Source organism: Odontesthes bonariensis, chromosome 8, assembly GCF_027942865.1.
Source record: "Odontesthes bonariensis isolate fOdoBon6 chromosome 8, fOdoBon6.hap1, whole genome shotgun sequence".
In the NCBI taxonomy this organism is placed as follows: Eukaryota; Metazoa; Chordata; class Actinopteri; order Atheriniformes; family Atherinopsidae; genus Odontesthes; species Odontesthes bonariensis.
The window spans coordinates 13,539,655-13,556,450 of record NC_134513.1 but is presented as its reverse complement, the minus strand read 5'-3'; the positions used below and the strand labels follow the sequence as shown (position 1 = coordinate 13,556,450).

The 16,796-nt window shown below is 40.7% G+C and overlaps 1 protein-coding gene across 4 annotated transcripts in view; it reads right to left on the bottom strand.

The window, feature by feature from the left end:
* Positions 1-16,796, bottom strand: part of LOC142385348 (ELKS/Rab6-interacting/CAST family member 1-like) — a 134,087-nt gene that overhangs the window by 49,168 nt on the left and 68,123 nt on the right. For all 4 annotated transcript variants that reach the window (XR_012770166.1, XR_012770167.1, XM_075471811.1 and 1 more), the window contains one exon: positions 10,780-10,940. Coding sequence is in view for 2 of the 4 variants with exons in the window: in XM_075471811.1 (XP_075327926.1) it covers positions 10,780-10,940 (161 nt within the window). In the remaining 2 variants the exon portion in view is untranslated. The remainder of the gene's footprint in view (positions 1-10,779; positions 10,941-16,796) is intronic.

Genomic DNA, 16,796 nt, shown 5'->3' with positions numbered 1-16,796 from the left:
TGAACCCAGAAAGAAGGAAATTGATTTTTTTCTTTGTACTTTCTTTCATGTATCGTTTTTGCCATGCTTTTTCTCTCCTTTTTTAATTTGACCTAACACACACTCATAACCGCTCATGACTGTGCATGATGTATCTGCACAACGATACCCCTCTAAATCCATTTGTAATTCTTCCTTCTATCTTTAATCTCTTTCACATATCATTTGCGCCGTATAGTTCCCCGCATCGCTGTGTCTGTACGTACATCAAGATGGCAAAGCTGACAACAGCACTGTGGGTTAGTGAGGCAAGTTCCACGATGCCGGCTTGATGTGTGTCAGGGCAAGGGAGGCAGAACTGTTTTCCTTCTGTTACCACTTGCCGGCTCAGCAGCAGATCAACTTTGACCCCTCCCGTTCCATCTCTGCACTTTCACACATGACACGATGCGCAACAAAAGCGCATCAGACCTGGTTTGAAAAAGGCATATGGGAAAGAGGCTCCTGCCTCTCTTTATGCCTTCTCCTCGCGCTCTTTGTCTCTCTCTTACACACACACACACACACACACACACACACGCACACACACACACACACACACACACACACACACACACACACACACACACACACACACAAAGAGCTACTAGTTTCTGGGTCTCCAGAGTGGGATCCTGCAGTGAAGTATTTCTCACCCAGCTGACAGCTTCTGTCCTGCAGCAGACAACCAGCGGGCAGTGAGCCCCCCCCCCATATTCTTCTCTGCTCTGAGCCGAAACCCTCTGTCTCACACAGACACACACTCTCATACCTTGTACATCTAATTCATTCAACAAAATGTACATCTGACATGGAGTCAACAGTTCCTTTAAGGTGAGGCTTTGCATCACTTTGCCTCCTGTTCTTAGAGTCTGCTCCCTCTTACAGTGTCCCACACACATGCTCCTGTTTTATAACCCCATAAGAGAAAACACAGTGTAATGAATACACACATCAGAGCAAGTTTTATGGAACATTTGTTATTGCTGGCCTGCCATGTGAGCAGCATCAAAGCGAAGACAGCCAATAAAGCTTTGGTTTATAGTAAACTATTTGCTGTGGCTCCCTCCTGCATCAGTGCCAATGGTAGGTTTCACTGCACTAGATTAAGACGGAGCTTATTCGAGAAAAGGATCGACACCGACAACAAAAGAGTTACATTCAGAACTTTGAAACTCAAACACATAAAAGGGATGATGGTATACGGAAAATCAGAGTAATGACACGATTATTTTCTGAAATTATAGTTAAGAATGACTTTTATTTCAATGCCAAATTCAGAATGTGTTTACTGATCTGGAAACTTTGTTTCTGAAGTCTCTAAAGTCTGAGAAGGCTGGGAAATCTGCATATCGTCAGCACACAAGTTAGGTCTTGGTTTGGCAGAAACTTAGATTAAAGCAATCCAATTAGGTAAACTATAACACAAAAGAACTGCAGGACGTTTTGGTGAGATCTTTTCGAGAACCGTGTCTAACCCATCTGTGTGTTAAACTATAATGGAAGTGGATGAGAGACAGTGGAAATGAATGATTTAGTATGGAGCCAGAGGATGGGAGCATCAGAGGGAAGTGTTAGGGAAATAGGTTAAAGCTGGTGCATAGGATATCTGTGTATGCGTGTGTGTTTGTGTGGCTGGGAGGAAGAGAAAAGCTCCCCTCAAGGAGCTGTTGTACATCAGAGAGGGTTTAAAAAAAAGATGGCAAAAAGGCTTAGACACACACACACACACACACACACACACGGAACCAGCACTGACAGGGAAGGGAATAAAATAACTGGAGGATTTGGAGGGAAAACAAATCAAAGAGACATGAAGGGGGAGAGGGAGGGTAAGGAGAGACAGGAGAGGGAGGTGGAGAGACCAAGTTTGTAAGGAGGGAAGTGAAAGCGAGAAGGAGAAGAGGGCAGGTGGGACTACTGCATGACAGAATAAGGATCTGTTCTTGACACATTTCCCCCTTTTCTCACTCTCTTTCTTCTCCTAAGAAAACTCCTATGCTCCCTCACCTCTTTCTTTTGCCCGCCTCACACACACGTATATAAAACCCCACATTGTGACTAATAAGAAAAGTGTAAAAATGCTTTATCCATGGTCTGCGGGAGTTTGCGCTCTACATGGGACCACACACAAACACACAAACTAAGAAGTGTGACTAAAGATGCAGCTTTGGCTTCACTGTGGTTCAACATAGTAAATCCATTTCTATGCTTTGCTACTGAGACCAAGACATCTGCTAGCAATCTGTCAGCACTCATATAAAACCAAACAGTGATGGAGGTGAACACCTGTGAATCTCAAATGTTCAGCAAGGCCTACAGCACATTTTAGAGGGCACCTTCTTCCACTCCTTGATTTCGTTGTTAACTCTAAAGTGACAGTTTAAAAAGGATCAGTTTCAATGATATCCCGCTCATGCTAGGATTTGGATCTAGGGAGTTTGGAGGTTGTTTCAATGCCTTGAGCTCTTTGAGTGGCACGGCATTACGTCCATTTGGGGGAGTGTCATGGTGTGTGGGAGCAGTGCTTTGTCTGCAAGTAAAACAATGTTTATGTTGGAGGTACATGAGGAAAGAACAAGAATTCCAGGACCCAAAGTCCTGGAACTCCCTTCAGAGCATTTGCAAAAGCTGAACCTCTTCAGGTATATGTTATAGATTCAAGATTTTTTCTCAAACCAGGCTTTCCAAAAACTTACAAGCCTTAGAAACATTTTTTCAAATGTGAATCAGTCTGCAGACCCTCATAACCTTGTCTGTTGATAATGAATTTATGTGGCTGCATTCATTGTGTCAAAGACAAAACACAACACTCATTAGAGAGAAAATGCTGTGCAAGATTTTCAACATGCTTGATGTAACGCAGACACAAAATTAAGCCTGGAAGTATTTGGTAAATTATAACATTTTCGTATTTCAGCTATTTAGCAAAACATATGGAAAACATTTGGGGAAGGCTGCGGCTCAGGAGCTGTCGGCGGTTGGATCTCTGGCGACTCTGAAAGACACTGAACCCCAAACTGTCCCCAATGCGCTCATCAGTGTGTAAGTGTGTGTGTTCTGTAAAAGTCAGAACAGGCTAAGAAGTGCTAGATGAATGTGCTTGTGAATGGGAAACACTGAATATGGGCTTTCATGTGGACTTTATGCTCATACAGGGCTATTAACTTTACATTCCCCTATGAATGAACCATCAGAGTCAGAGGCAAAAACTACTTTGCTAAATCATTCTTTTAGTAGAAATTAAGTTTTAACATCTGGACAGCAAAACATCAATGACAGCAGCAGATTTGGGTTCGGGCTTAAAAAGATCTGAGTATCCATTAAAATAACTTTCCTTTAAAGGGACACTATGTAATTTCTTCCCCCATCTAGTGGTGCAATTTTATTTTGCAAAGTTGAATGAATTTGCTCTCTAGCGCCTCACGTTTTCAAATGTGCGCTGCAACTTCTTGAACTACGGCAGGCGGTATGTGTCAAGATTCAAGAAGCTATAGCTTCAGACTCAAGGTCCATACAAACAAAAAGAAATCAAGACACACAGTACAAAGGATTACATAACACACATACAACAACACTATGAATACAGATGACAGATAACATGTCAGATAACATAACATCTCCCTTGGTGTGCAAGCAATGCAATTAGTCATATTCCGGGAGTTACCGGAAGTGACGTCGACGTAGCGTTAGCATTAGCCTGCGTTAGCAATAGGAGCATTAGCAGCGGTAAATAAACTCCCGGTAAACTTACAAACTTTCTAATGCCTCGTTTTGTGAGTTAAGAGCCTATGTGTACTACGGCAGAAGTTTGGTAACAATCAATGCATTATTAGTGGGATCATTTACGAGATAAAATCTATTTAGAATTTTATTTTTTTTTTTAAACTTTATTAGTAAATCAACAAAATAACAGTTTACAAATGTGAGCATAACGCCAAAAAGAAGATATCCAGGGGGAGCATAGGAATAATAATAAAAAGAAGAAGATGATGCACTTACAAAAAGAAAGCTAATGAACACAAAGACATATGTGCCAAGGAATAAAATCTATTTAGCATTAGCGGCTGTAATAAGCCATTTGGCGGAAATGACGTCACAATGACGTCATTTCTGCTTGTAGGCCTGGTGGGGAAATCGCGATTCGAAGTGCTTTATGTCCCTCTCGGCACTTCGTCATTTTTCATAGACCGGAAGGACATGGCAGCCTCCATAGAGCTTACCTGCTCTATGTAGATACAGATAAGTTATTCTTCACTCAGGAGGATAAGTGATATTTTTGACAGAGATCATTTTACACCAATGAGGACTAACTTATGAATGAATATGTTGATTTGAGCTAATAAATGACTTAATTTATTACATAGTGTCCCTTTAAACAGGAAAAAAAAAAAAAAAAAAAAAAAAAAATCACATCTTTAAATTATGCATTCATTTACAGCTGTGATTATATCCTTAATGCAAGAATAATCAGGTTAGTTGATATTCTTTACTGCTCAACATCTCTTTTTAATTTCAGAGCATGTTTCACTATTGATCACTGGTCTGAGCTGTCTGCCTTTGCAGATGTAATCTTATTTCCAGAATGGAAATCTACTCCTGCGGTACTTCCAACATACAATCAGAGGCTTTGAAAAAAAGCATGTTTTGTTATCTGCTTTTTGTTATGTTTTCCTTTTTCATTGCTCTTTCTCCCTCTTTAATTGCAGTTTAATGATCTGTTTGATGGCCTGGCTTCCACAACCTGTAATCAGCTGTGGAAAACAGGCACGTTTAGGTTTTGCAGCACCCTATTTTCCTTTATCTGTTTTTTCTCTCCACTTGTTACTTTTGGTTCTGATCTCTCTTCTCACTTTTGTTCTTGCCTCGAGCCCCATTTTCATGTTCCTAATTCCGCTCAGCTGAGAAGTGCAACGAATCTGCACTAAATGCACAAACTACTCATAAAATAATGCATTAACAATGCACACAGTCGAGAACCATATAAGGACACTTTCTCCATTTCAATGCTGCATACTCAGCTGAAGATCAGTGGTTTGCATCGCTTCAGAGAGCTCCAGAAAACACAGTTTTTTAAATACAACTTCTAAATGCAGCAAATCTTTTATTGCTTCTGTTTTACTGATTCTGCTCTCTCTCTCTTCCCCCAAGTCATGCACATGGAAGCGGAAAAAAAGAACCCAAAAGGAGAATGCAAGAGAACCAGAGCACGAGACAAAAGGGTAAGAGAGGAGAGCACGGAGTGCAGAGTAAAAAATGGAGGGTGAGACAGAAAAGCGAGGCGCCCTGCTTTGAGCTTGGAAGGCTAAGTGTCAGAAACGGCGTGCTATTTTTTTTTTGTCATACTAAGCTCTCAAAACATCTGACATACACACATATAGACTGGCTTTGGCACACTGTGGATGTGGATTAAACTCATTGCTGTCGGAAGGGATCAAAGCCTCTGCCTCTTTGGTGTACTGCCATGAGCATGTGTACATGCGTTTGTGTGGGAGGATGTATTTCTTTTTCGCAAAAGTGCGTATGTGTGGGTGTATATCTTCAAGCATTCCTACGGGAGTGAAATCTTCTGAGCAACCATGCTGTCTCGTCTGGTTTTGTATATGATTGTGTGTGTTTGTATCTATTCAGGAGACATATTTCTGACTACAACATATACTTCTATAGTTAGTGGTGCCGGAATGGTGTGTGTGTGTGTGTGTGTGTGTTGATGTGCGCCTTGCACACATCCAGTCATATCGATGTTTGCAAAAAACAGAGCCGTCGAAAGTCGCGTCTTTGACTGCACACACAGAGACGCGGTCACACACATCATCCATTAGTTTCAGCGCGTACTGAAAACTGTGACGACACAGACAAAAAGTAAGGCAGAAATACAGCCTGCCAAACAAGGATCAGGTCATAATGGCATTTCCACACAGCTGTAGGCTTAGACAGGAGGAGAGGAAAGCTCTAAATGGGTAGAAGCGAGGATGCTGTAAGAGATGAAAAAGGTGGATGGGATGGATGGAGGGAAGGAATTCTAGAATGAAGGAGGGACAGATGGAATGAAGGGAGGGATAGCGGAAGGGGTGCAGGGAGAGGTTTGAGGGTTAGAAGAAGGGTGGGAGGGAGATAAAACAGAGAACAGAGCAGCTGAGGAGAAATAAAATGAATTTATAGCGTTCACCTTGAGGCATCAGCCAAGCTTTCCACTGCAGGAAGCTGAAGACAGCGAAGCATCTTAGTTTGTCAGCAGACTCCCAGTTCGACATGTGGCTCAGAATACAGTGTTTGTGTACACACCAGCATTGTGTCATTGAACTCAATGTAAACAACAGACTGGATAGATGGACCAGATGGACCGTCGATCTACAAAAAACTGACAAGTGAAGTTGACAACACTTATCGCCTCGTTCCAATGCGATGTTCTTCAGAGAAACCTTGACTCACTTTGACCCTTAAGTTATCTCTACTTTTGTTTTCTGTTGCCAAAAATCTTGACCTTCTCTACTGCAAATGACACCTTCCGTGATAGCCTGGCAAATAAAATTAAATCAGGTCTTAGCTGTTTCAGATGATTGATCAAAAATAAAAAGCACAAAAATATCAAATGCATCGTTTTTCCAGTGAAACAAAAGGCCAATAAATTAGTTAACAATGTTGTGCATGAATGTAAGGATGTCATCTAAGTGCTTTTACTTTCCGTATTTCCTGTAATCTGAAAGACTGATGAATGTATGGCAGAAGGGAGACAGGTAATATCATTTTTTCAGTATATCATGCAGTTTGTTGGCTTAAGTAAGTTGTTGTTGGACAGCTGTCTTTCTCTTCTTCTCCTCTTTGCTTCCCTTCTTCTATTCGATGCCAAAACAGCATTCCTGCTTCTCCTTTTTGAAAATGTTATCAGTCTTCTACCGGCCAACTAAAAGAAAAAACAAAAGGATGGATATTTCTTGCCCTGATCTCGATGCTCTCCTTTTATTTTGCACTCTTTTCCTCTACTTGTTTCCCTCTTTAGCCAATCTTCTCTCCTGTTACCAGCTCTGCTTTTGTCCTCTCGCAGCATGCTCTGATATAAAAATTAATGTATTATGTAGTAATAATACTACCAATAGAACCCCCGAGAATATGGAAATTGCTGTTGGTCTAATTCGTCTTTGTCTTTTTGTGGCAATTCAAGTACACTCAAAAAAAGGAGATAAAGAATTCTAAAAAGTGCCTTTTAGCTGAACTCAAATAATTATATCATCGTATATGTATTATAAACATGATATTTAATTCTTTTAACATCATGGTATCATCACAGTCTGCATATTGTGACACCCCTACCCTAAAATACATGTTTTAGGCTGGAATATAGAACAAAAGACAGCTGTATGTGAACACTTTGAAAGAAATTTGGTCCCTACAGGTTGCCATATTTACAGACACCTCGTGAGATTTTAATTACTTAAAAGGATTAATTGCAGCATACGGTAGGTGCTCTGGTATTATCAATATCGGCAAGATTACGGCAAACCTCGCGTTAGAGGTTTCACAGAGATAATCAATATTTTGAGCAATGCTATCAAATCCCTCGATGGAAAATTTGGGAAAAAAAACAAAAAGTAGCTTGACTTGACCTTCTCATTGGCTTTTCTCTTTCCTCATTAATCAAATCCTCACTGGATGCTACAGCTAGTCCAAACATACCAAATGCCTATGCTGGAAGGATATGCATGCATGCGCGTGTCTGTATGAAACTGACAGACGAAAAGAAACAAAAGGAAGCGAGAGCAGCACAGAAATGAAGAGGTTTGTGTAAAATGTCAGCAAAGCAGAACAGTGGAGAGTGAAACAGACTTTAATTCATTCAGATTGGGATTTCAGACCTGAGACCCTGCTGTTACACACACACGCTGTCAGCACATTCCTCCAGATGGCTGCGACACACACACACACGCACACACACACAGGCTTTAATGCTCGATACTATACAAACACATCACAAAACATATGCACACATGGCGAGCGTGAGCATTTTTAATGTAAATCACAAAGAAAATGCGTAACATCTTAGAATGCCGAGGACGCTGTGTGCTTTTGTGTGTGTCTAAGAATGAAGGAAACGAGAGACGGTGACGATGTCAGTGTGTGTGTTCTTCCAGCAGTGTTTGGTCTATATATGTTTCTTCATGGGAGAGAGCATGCGTGCACCTGCATTAAGATATCTAATGCCAGTGAAACACTCTGGATCATATATCGTGCCTTAGAGCAACATTAAACTTTACACCGTTTTAAAACTAGGCAGGAAATCAGACATCAAGCCCAAAGGAATTACGGCAGCCCGTGTGTGAAGAGACAGTTTCATGTGCATGACACTGAGATACTTGAGCACACAGGACACGGCCACATAAAAACATCTCATGTTATACATGTGGGAGAAAACCAGAAACAAACGACGTAGGCGCTGACCGAACTCTAATGCCTTGTGAAATACATGAGCAACGGTGTCATGAGCATAACTCAGAGTGAGACAACCAGCAGTTACCTGAAAAAACCTTAATGTTTGACAAAAAGTGAGCACAATGGCACCGAGGCACTAAGCAAGGACTGCGAGCTGTCAAATATTCCCATTTTTCCTCTCTGTAAGCTTCTAGAGGTTATTCCACATATTCTTTCTCAAGAATTTCAGGAAGGTTGTCTTTTATCAGGCAATGACCAGGACAAAGTAAAAAAGAGCTGCTAACAGACAAACAAACTGCTGCCCAGCGAATAGCGTTTTAGTTTTAGCGTAGAAATGGAGAAATGGAACTGGTCAAAGATTTTACGATTCAAAAGGTTGTTTTTTCCTCTTTTGCAGACTTTTGAAGTATAAAGTATCTCAGTTTAGAAACATATCATGTATGTCTGGATAGAAGGTGCAACAAAATGCTCAACACTGACTGTAACTGGGGTTGGGGTTGTGTGCTAAATCAGCGTAACTTAGCATGAAAAGAACGTCAAAATATAAGGCATGAAAGAGGAGTAAATCAGGGTTAATCAGGAATAATATCAAATATGAAAAGTGGATCTACGAGAGAACAAACATTTAAGGGCAACACACACTGCACAAGAGATTACAACATTAGGCTTTTCTGTTCTGTTTCCCTTTCTGTAAGCTTCCACGATACATTCTAAATGAATGAGGGAAAGACATGAAGTCAAGTGTTTGCTCCTCATGGGTGTGGTGTGGTCTACGTTTTATAAAGCAGGCTAGTAACTATACATGCTACATAAATCTCCATCCTGGGAATGATATATTCAGAAAATGAATGGTGGACATGTCTTTGCGTATAAATCAATCCTATCACGCTTTTACGTGGCCACACACAAATTCACATTCACAAAATAACACCCCACATTCTTGAGCTCTAATGCCTGTAATAATCACACGGGTCATTACTGCAGCCATAAAATGGCCAATAACTCCCCTCACCTGGACTCTGAATGGACACACACACCGCAACCTCTCTCGAAAACAAAGAAGTAGAACGTCAGTAGAAAAAGTCAAGGTCAGAGTGCAGGGAATCTAAATCACAGAGCATGCCCTCATTTCCCATGATGCCACATTAAAACACTGTCACACCGCCTGTTTTAACGGACAGGACATGCTAACATGGACATTCTCCTTGGCTTCTATTTCACCCCCAAGTGTTGTTCCACTAAATCAAATGTCACTGTAAGGTCTCAGTGAGGATGTAAATTTACAGAAAATACATGACTGTTGAACTCATCTCGCAGCACTTAAATTGCAAACCCATCTATTAAAACAACATTAAAATGTACACTGAGGCACATACGTGTGTGTGTGTGTGTGTGCTGGTGTCTGCGCATGTAATCAATCAATGTGAAGAGTTGGATCGTGGTACATGGTTACTGCATTAACATCCTCTGTATGGCTTTAAAGTGCAGAGAGAAGGAAGATGAAAGAGGAGAGGAGAGTTAATGAGGTGTCGGGAGAAGATTATGTCAGTGAGTCCAGTCACAATCTTCCTGAAATACTAAAAGGGAACCAACAGGAGATATTAAGAGTTTACTTTAAAAATAGGATAATGAATATCAGATATTTGGTTGTAAACGTACAACATACAGTTATTAAAGTTAAGTTCATTGATGCATATTATGATGTTACCAGTTAGTGCACAAATCTATCTAATCAAGATATGCTGTGTGAGACTTAAATAAAAACAGAATGCAAATATTTCCAAATCATTTAAAGCTTGAATTCAATTAAAAAAGGCAAAAACAGATGCAATGCTAGTGGCTTTAAAAATGTACACTCATTCAGAATTTGACTCCATAAGTTACACTTTTCCTTAAAAAAAAAAAAAGATTTGGAAAATGTGTTCAGAGCAAAGTAGCAACCTGATGGAACATCTGATAGTTAATTACCTTCATTGTCAACCAGTTACATGAGAGCATTTGAATTCAGAACGACATGTTTGGACCAGAACTGCTGATGCTCTTTTCAAGCCAGAGCCATGCAAGAATCCAAATAAATGCAAATTTTTGGGGCATTACTCCAGACCATTTACCTTCTTAACGCTTGTACATTAGCAGTTTGACTGATGGCTAATGAAGAAAACAAACGTATGTTTCTCAGGAGCTACAGTGGCCCTTTCAGAGTAAAATTTCAGGAGAGAAAACAGCTCAGGTAATTCAGGATAGGAAGTGTATTTAGAGCAATGCTAAAGTTCAGCTGAAATACACGCCAACACACATAGAAGTACTAAAATATGGATGTTTTCATATTCTTACTTCATCTCCAGGACCTCCTCCAGGTGCTTCCGCCTCTCCGCTCTCAGGGAAGTCAGGTGACCTTCCTTCTCGGCCAGTGAGAGTTGAGTTGATGACAGCTTGGCTTTCATCACCTCCAGTTCCTGTTTCACCCTCTCCATGGCAACCAGGAGGTCTTCCACCTGAACCATGCAAATAAACAAGCATTTTACAGTTTCTTCCTTTCACTCGTGAAATCCCTTGTTTTCTGCAGATATCTAGCATTGTGTTGGTGGGGCATGCATTCTCTTTCAGCATTTGTCTGTGTGTATTAGAGTGCAACCTTAAAATGCTCAAATAATCTAGCTGTTTTTGTACGACATGCTCCATTGGAGAACATCAAGGGTTTAATTTCCCTTCTTCTTGTTTTCTTTCTCCTCTCTGCCTTGTTTCTCTTTCTCCCTCGCTTCTCTGATACATATTTTATCTCCGTCCCCTCCTCTCAGCGGCTGTATATCACTGTGTCAGTTTAATGTGTATGAGGTCAGTGTGTATTTCTCATAGCGTGACAACAATCTGGCCAACACCCAAGCATATGCAAGAAAAAGAAAAGAAAGAAAGAAAGAAGCTCAAAACGGAAAGGTGTACAATCAAAAAAAGATTTGTGGCTAAAACAATGGACGCCAAACACACAACTTTTTTTTATTCCAAGTGAAATAAATGAAAAATTAAGATCGTTTCTCCTCTGTTCTTCTGCTCCCTCCCTCTCCTTTACAGATTTTTATATAACATCATGATACTGTATATATATATATATATATATTTTTTTTTGAAGTATTTTTTGGGGCTTTTTATGCCTTTAATGATAGGACAATGTGAGAGAGACAGGAAGCAGGGGGCAGAGAGATGGGGAAGACACGCAGCAAAGGGCCGCTCGGTGCGGGAGTCGAACCGGGGCCCGCTGCATCGAGGACTACAGCCTCCGCACATGGGGCGGCCGCCCAACCCACCACGCCACCGACCGCCCCATACTGTATATTTTTGTCCAGCCTTTCTCAAAGCAGCCAGCTTTTGTGTGCCGCTCCTTCAGAACTTCCTAAATCACGTCACTTTCGTGCTCAGACGGTTGTTTTTGCAGTTGGTAGCGCACATTTCTCACGTTTGATTTTCCAAACTTTTCACAGTCCACGCTGCAGACGCTAGCGTGAACTAAACTGTGGATTACTTCCCGTTGCTTTGAAACTAAATATTTGTTGAACTGTTGAAGTGGTTTAAATCTCACGGACTGTTTTCTCACTCAAACTCAACCACTACCAAAACCTTGAGTATGTATAATTCATTTTGCACACGTTGACATGCTCATGAAAAACCTGTTTGCGGCACTCTGATATGCTTCTGTTGGACTATATGAATGCTTCATGCCTGAACTGATTTAGTCTGGGATAGAAGTTAATAATAATAATAATAATAATAATACGGGTTTGTGATAAACAAAGATTTCAAACCTGCACTAGTTGACAGCAATGTGATCTGTGTTGGTAAGGTTAGCTTTAATTCATGGTTGAAGTAGCAGGCAGGTTAAGGACAGCCTCTTAGTTAATGTGAAAGAATAAATCGAGTGAACATGGGTAAATATGGGTCTATTAAAAAAAAGTCACAATGATGAAATGTATACATGATTCATTTCTGTAATTGATAGCAAAATAAATGCATCATAGAAAGTGGTACTGAGTATTTTCTAATAAAAAAAGTGAGTCCATAAACTCCAAGGCCACATTTGAGGGACTGATTAAAGTTCAAGTTCCAGAAATGTGACGGCTACATTATGCAGAATCACCTCTGTTTTTTCCATGCAAATGTGCAGATGAACAACCTGTGCAAGCATGAGCAGCTGGGTTAGTTGTATTCTGAATTTTAAAGTTAGCAGTGGCAAAGGTTTGAATTTTGAGTTTTGAAGAATGTTTTCTTCCTTCATTATTAGTCAGTAGATCGGTAAATGCACCTTTTTGCTGATCTGACAGAGGCTGTTCTGAGTTGCAATGATGGGAATAACATTTCCTATCCTGATGAAACACTTTAGTTTGTAGGCATTGTTCGAACTATACAGCATAAGAAGATTCTTTCTTCACTCTATCTTACCATTTGGAAGTTGTATCACAGTAAAATTAACATCAGTTTTCACAGACTACATTTTTAGTGTTACTGTCACTTGAGTAAAATTTAAAAAAAAAATAAAAAAAACATTCATCTCTGGTGTTGACAGATGAATGATGTCAGCGCCATTTTACAAGAGTAAAAAGTGTATCAAATATCCTGAAAGTGTATCAAATATCTAGGTTTGCAATCATGGTACTTGAAAGTTTGATTAACTTGGAAAAGAGAAAGTCTTCAGCCCTCTCGTCTCACAAGTAAAAAGTGTAATTTGTTCCAGTGTACACGTGTCCAAAACGCAGTAGTGATACAACACAGGTGCTGAATTTGTAATACGCTGTAATATGCTTTTGATTTCCTGGTGTTTTGTATAGGGCAGCATACAGGCAATGAGATGGTAAAATACCCATGTGTATAGACTGCATTGCTGCCTAAGTTTTGTTTCCTGCGCTCGTGGGCGGAGTAGGAGCCAGGTGGGTTTGGCCACGGCGAGCCAGGTAGAGGCACAGGTGATATATGTTAGTGGGTGATTTAGTTCAGCATTGAGAATCCGGGGGAGCTTCACGCAGAAATCTTTTTCGATCGTGAGTCGTGAGTTGTGAGAAAATTAAATGTTTATTTTGAGTTAAATGAAACCTTGAGCCCTTGGAATAAACAAGCATAAAGATGACGGCATGCAGTGATTGATGTTTTCGTGGACACGCATCGAAACCCTACTGAGCCCCCCCAGATAAGTACCACTTAATTTTTGATTGTGGAAAGTGCTACTACACCCATGTATTCAATAACATTTAAAGCTGAACAATGTGGCTTTGTGCCCATTTATAACAAACAACGACTGCCAGCAGAGTCAGCACAGACAGCAGAAAACTCAGAGGCTTCGCAGGAGAATCACCATCATCCACACCTCTCAGCGTATGGGAAGCTTCGGCACAGCTAACCCAAAAGGTAGCATGTGCTGGACTACAGTCTGATTCGGGCTCTACAGATGTGCACGTTGAACCTTGAATCATTCTGGAGTGAGACTGTGTTTCTTTGACAGTTCTGAAAAAGTCAGTGTGGAGAAATATGTGTTGGTATAAATATTCATTTTTTTGGGCTAACCAGCACCTCCCACATCGCCACCCGTAATCTTCATGATGTTGACCTGAAAATTTCCATTTTATACCCTCTGGCTTCACTTCGACACTGTACGCACCGAGAATAGCAATTACCTCCTCCCCTTTTCAACCAGAGATCTTTACGGAAGAGGCTGCACTTTTTAACAGTTTTTCTCAGCTGCTGTCTCATAAATCCTGCCCGACATAAACATAAAACATGAGGCTGACGAGAGATGTGAGAGAAATGTGACAAGAAAGTGAAAAAGAAATGGGACAACTCATATCTGTGACATTTTCTCCATAGCCTAATTGATGGGAAGTCAACACTTAAAGCTGTCAAGACTACCTGAGGGAGTCAGAAAAAAAGGTTTTGTGTTCAAATTCCCATCCGGCTGCCCGTTAAAATATAAATATAGGAAACTAAAATAAAAGCAGAACCAAATAAAGCAAATATAAGACAGAGAAATGAGGTATCCAATGGTTCTTTGTTACCTTTGACCACCTAAATCCACTTGTGCTGAACTCATGCATTGGAATGTGAGACAGCTGCATACAAAATGACAGAGAAAAAGAGAGCTGTGAGAAGAGAGAGTGATTACAGTGAGGGAGGAGACAGACCTAAGAATGTAAAGAGGGATTAAAAAAAAAGGAAAGGTGGAGGGCGGAAGAGAATAAGAATACATGTGCACATGAGGATAAAGACTGAAGGGAGAAGTTAAAAGGGAGAAAAGAGCATTAGAAAAAAGGTGACTTGTGGCAAAGAGAGGTGTAAAACGAAGCAAAAACAAGAAAAGAGATATAAAAAAGGTTAGCAATATAGAGCAAAAGAGAGACAAATGCTGAGCACATAACAGAGATCTCACCAGATAGAAGGAAATGCAGACAGAGTGCAAAATACTGGGCAGTCAGAAACACAAGCAGCAGTAAAAATCCAATTCACACAAGACAAAGAGAGAGGAGATGAAAGAGGAAAGAAGATAAGGAGATAAGGAGAGGTTAAAGAGGAAAAGATGTGACACGAAAAACAAAAGAGTAAGGAAGGAACAGGAAGATTGGAGGGATGGAGAGATGCAGGGAGGTGGGACAAGGCCCAGCAGGGAATTGAGGTGCTGGAGGAGAGCGGGATGAGTGTGTTTGTGTTTAAGAGTAATTTCTACTTTATTCTAAGATTAAGAAAGGATGAAAGACGGAAGAAGGTGCATTGAGTTCAAGAATTTAAATTGTCTGGTTAATGAAAGATGGAAAGCTGGAGAAGGGAATGTCTGTCTTTAGTTTGAGACAGATGGAGTGTGTCATACAGTAGTGACTCACGTCTCGCAGAAAAGGTTTGGTTTATTTTCATGTGGTTCTGGTCAAATGTTTTTGACGGACAAACCTATTCGTGGGACAGTCCAAAAGCATGCACATACACACACGTGTTGTCAATATAGAGGTGAATATAAAAGCCGCAGTGTGTATGAAAATGCACCCTGTGCGTGTGTGCGTGTGTTTGGCTGCATTGGCATGCGTCTCTCTTTGAACAGACCGGCCTCATTAAGGGTGGAAATTGTCTCCCTCTGTCATCGTTTTATAAATCATGATGTGAAAGGTTAATTGCGGTGACGCAGTTGTAAAAAAAACAAACAAAGAAAATATTTATTTACAATTTACTTTTGGACACAGAGACGCGTTTCCAGGTCAAAAACCAAAGCCGAGTCCATCTGGCTCCCGGTGAATACAATGTTGTGCGGCAACCGGCACCCAGTTTGAATCGCGTGGCTTTGCACTTCTTTTTGCCATGTTTCTGTGTACGTTTGACAAAAATGTGTGTATGCGGTCTGCTATCCTGTCTGCAAGTGGCACTTGCACACATGTGTACGTGTCTGTGCTGAAAGGTTGAGTAAATGTTGTTGATGTTGGGAGAGGAGAGCACTGAGTGTTTGGCTGCCATCTCTACTCATTCACCACACGCTGACATTTCTGCTCCTTCCTCCCTCACTGAAGCTTTTTAAGCTGGGGACGCTCTCCAGGACCCTGCCCTGGCCTGCATGGCCTCTGGTCGGTTTAATTAGAGCTGCCACTTGTAGCATTTTGTGTTTCAATGTTTTCTAAGTCAAATTAAATGTGACAGTGGGGCACAATTACTGTAAACAAAGTGAACCACAATGAAGACATAAGGAGAGTGAATATAATGATTGTGACTTTCCACTTTCTGTACTTCTGCTTCTCTGGAACTCATTTCCTCTGAACAAGACCCTCAATTTTCATAATGACTGTCTTAGTTTTTGGGGAATTGGGAAATTAAATCATAGGTTACAACTGTACAAGCCATTTTCAACTGGACTGATTGATTTTTGTTTGTTGGTTTGTTTGTTTGTTCAGCAACTTAACGCGGAATCTTTCAAGCATAAAAAAAGAGCCTAACTCAAGGGATGAACCAGAACTGTGTCAACACATGACAGAGAAAAACATTATAAATGATATCTTCAGGCACTTTGTTATTAGCAGCCTGTCACAAAGAAACATACTTTGTTCCCATCTCTTCAGTTGCATCTATAAAAATTGTCTAAGATAACACAGTTCGACAGACATAAAACAGTATTTTTCCCCAACAAGGTAATTCCCTAAACAGCTCGGAGTATCTCAGCACGGTGTTAAGTGTCTCCTTCGATAAACAATCTGTCAGAAACCTGAAACAACACCTGAGAGATGTACCCGGACCTTCAGTTGAGCCACCCACCATTCATTAAAGCCTCATCAGAAATGGTTTCCAAGGAAGGGTGGCTGTCAAGAAGCCATTCTTAATAAGGGAAACGGGGAGAAAAGGCT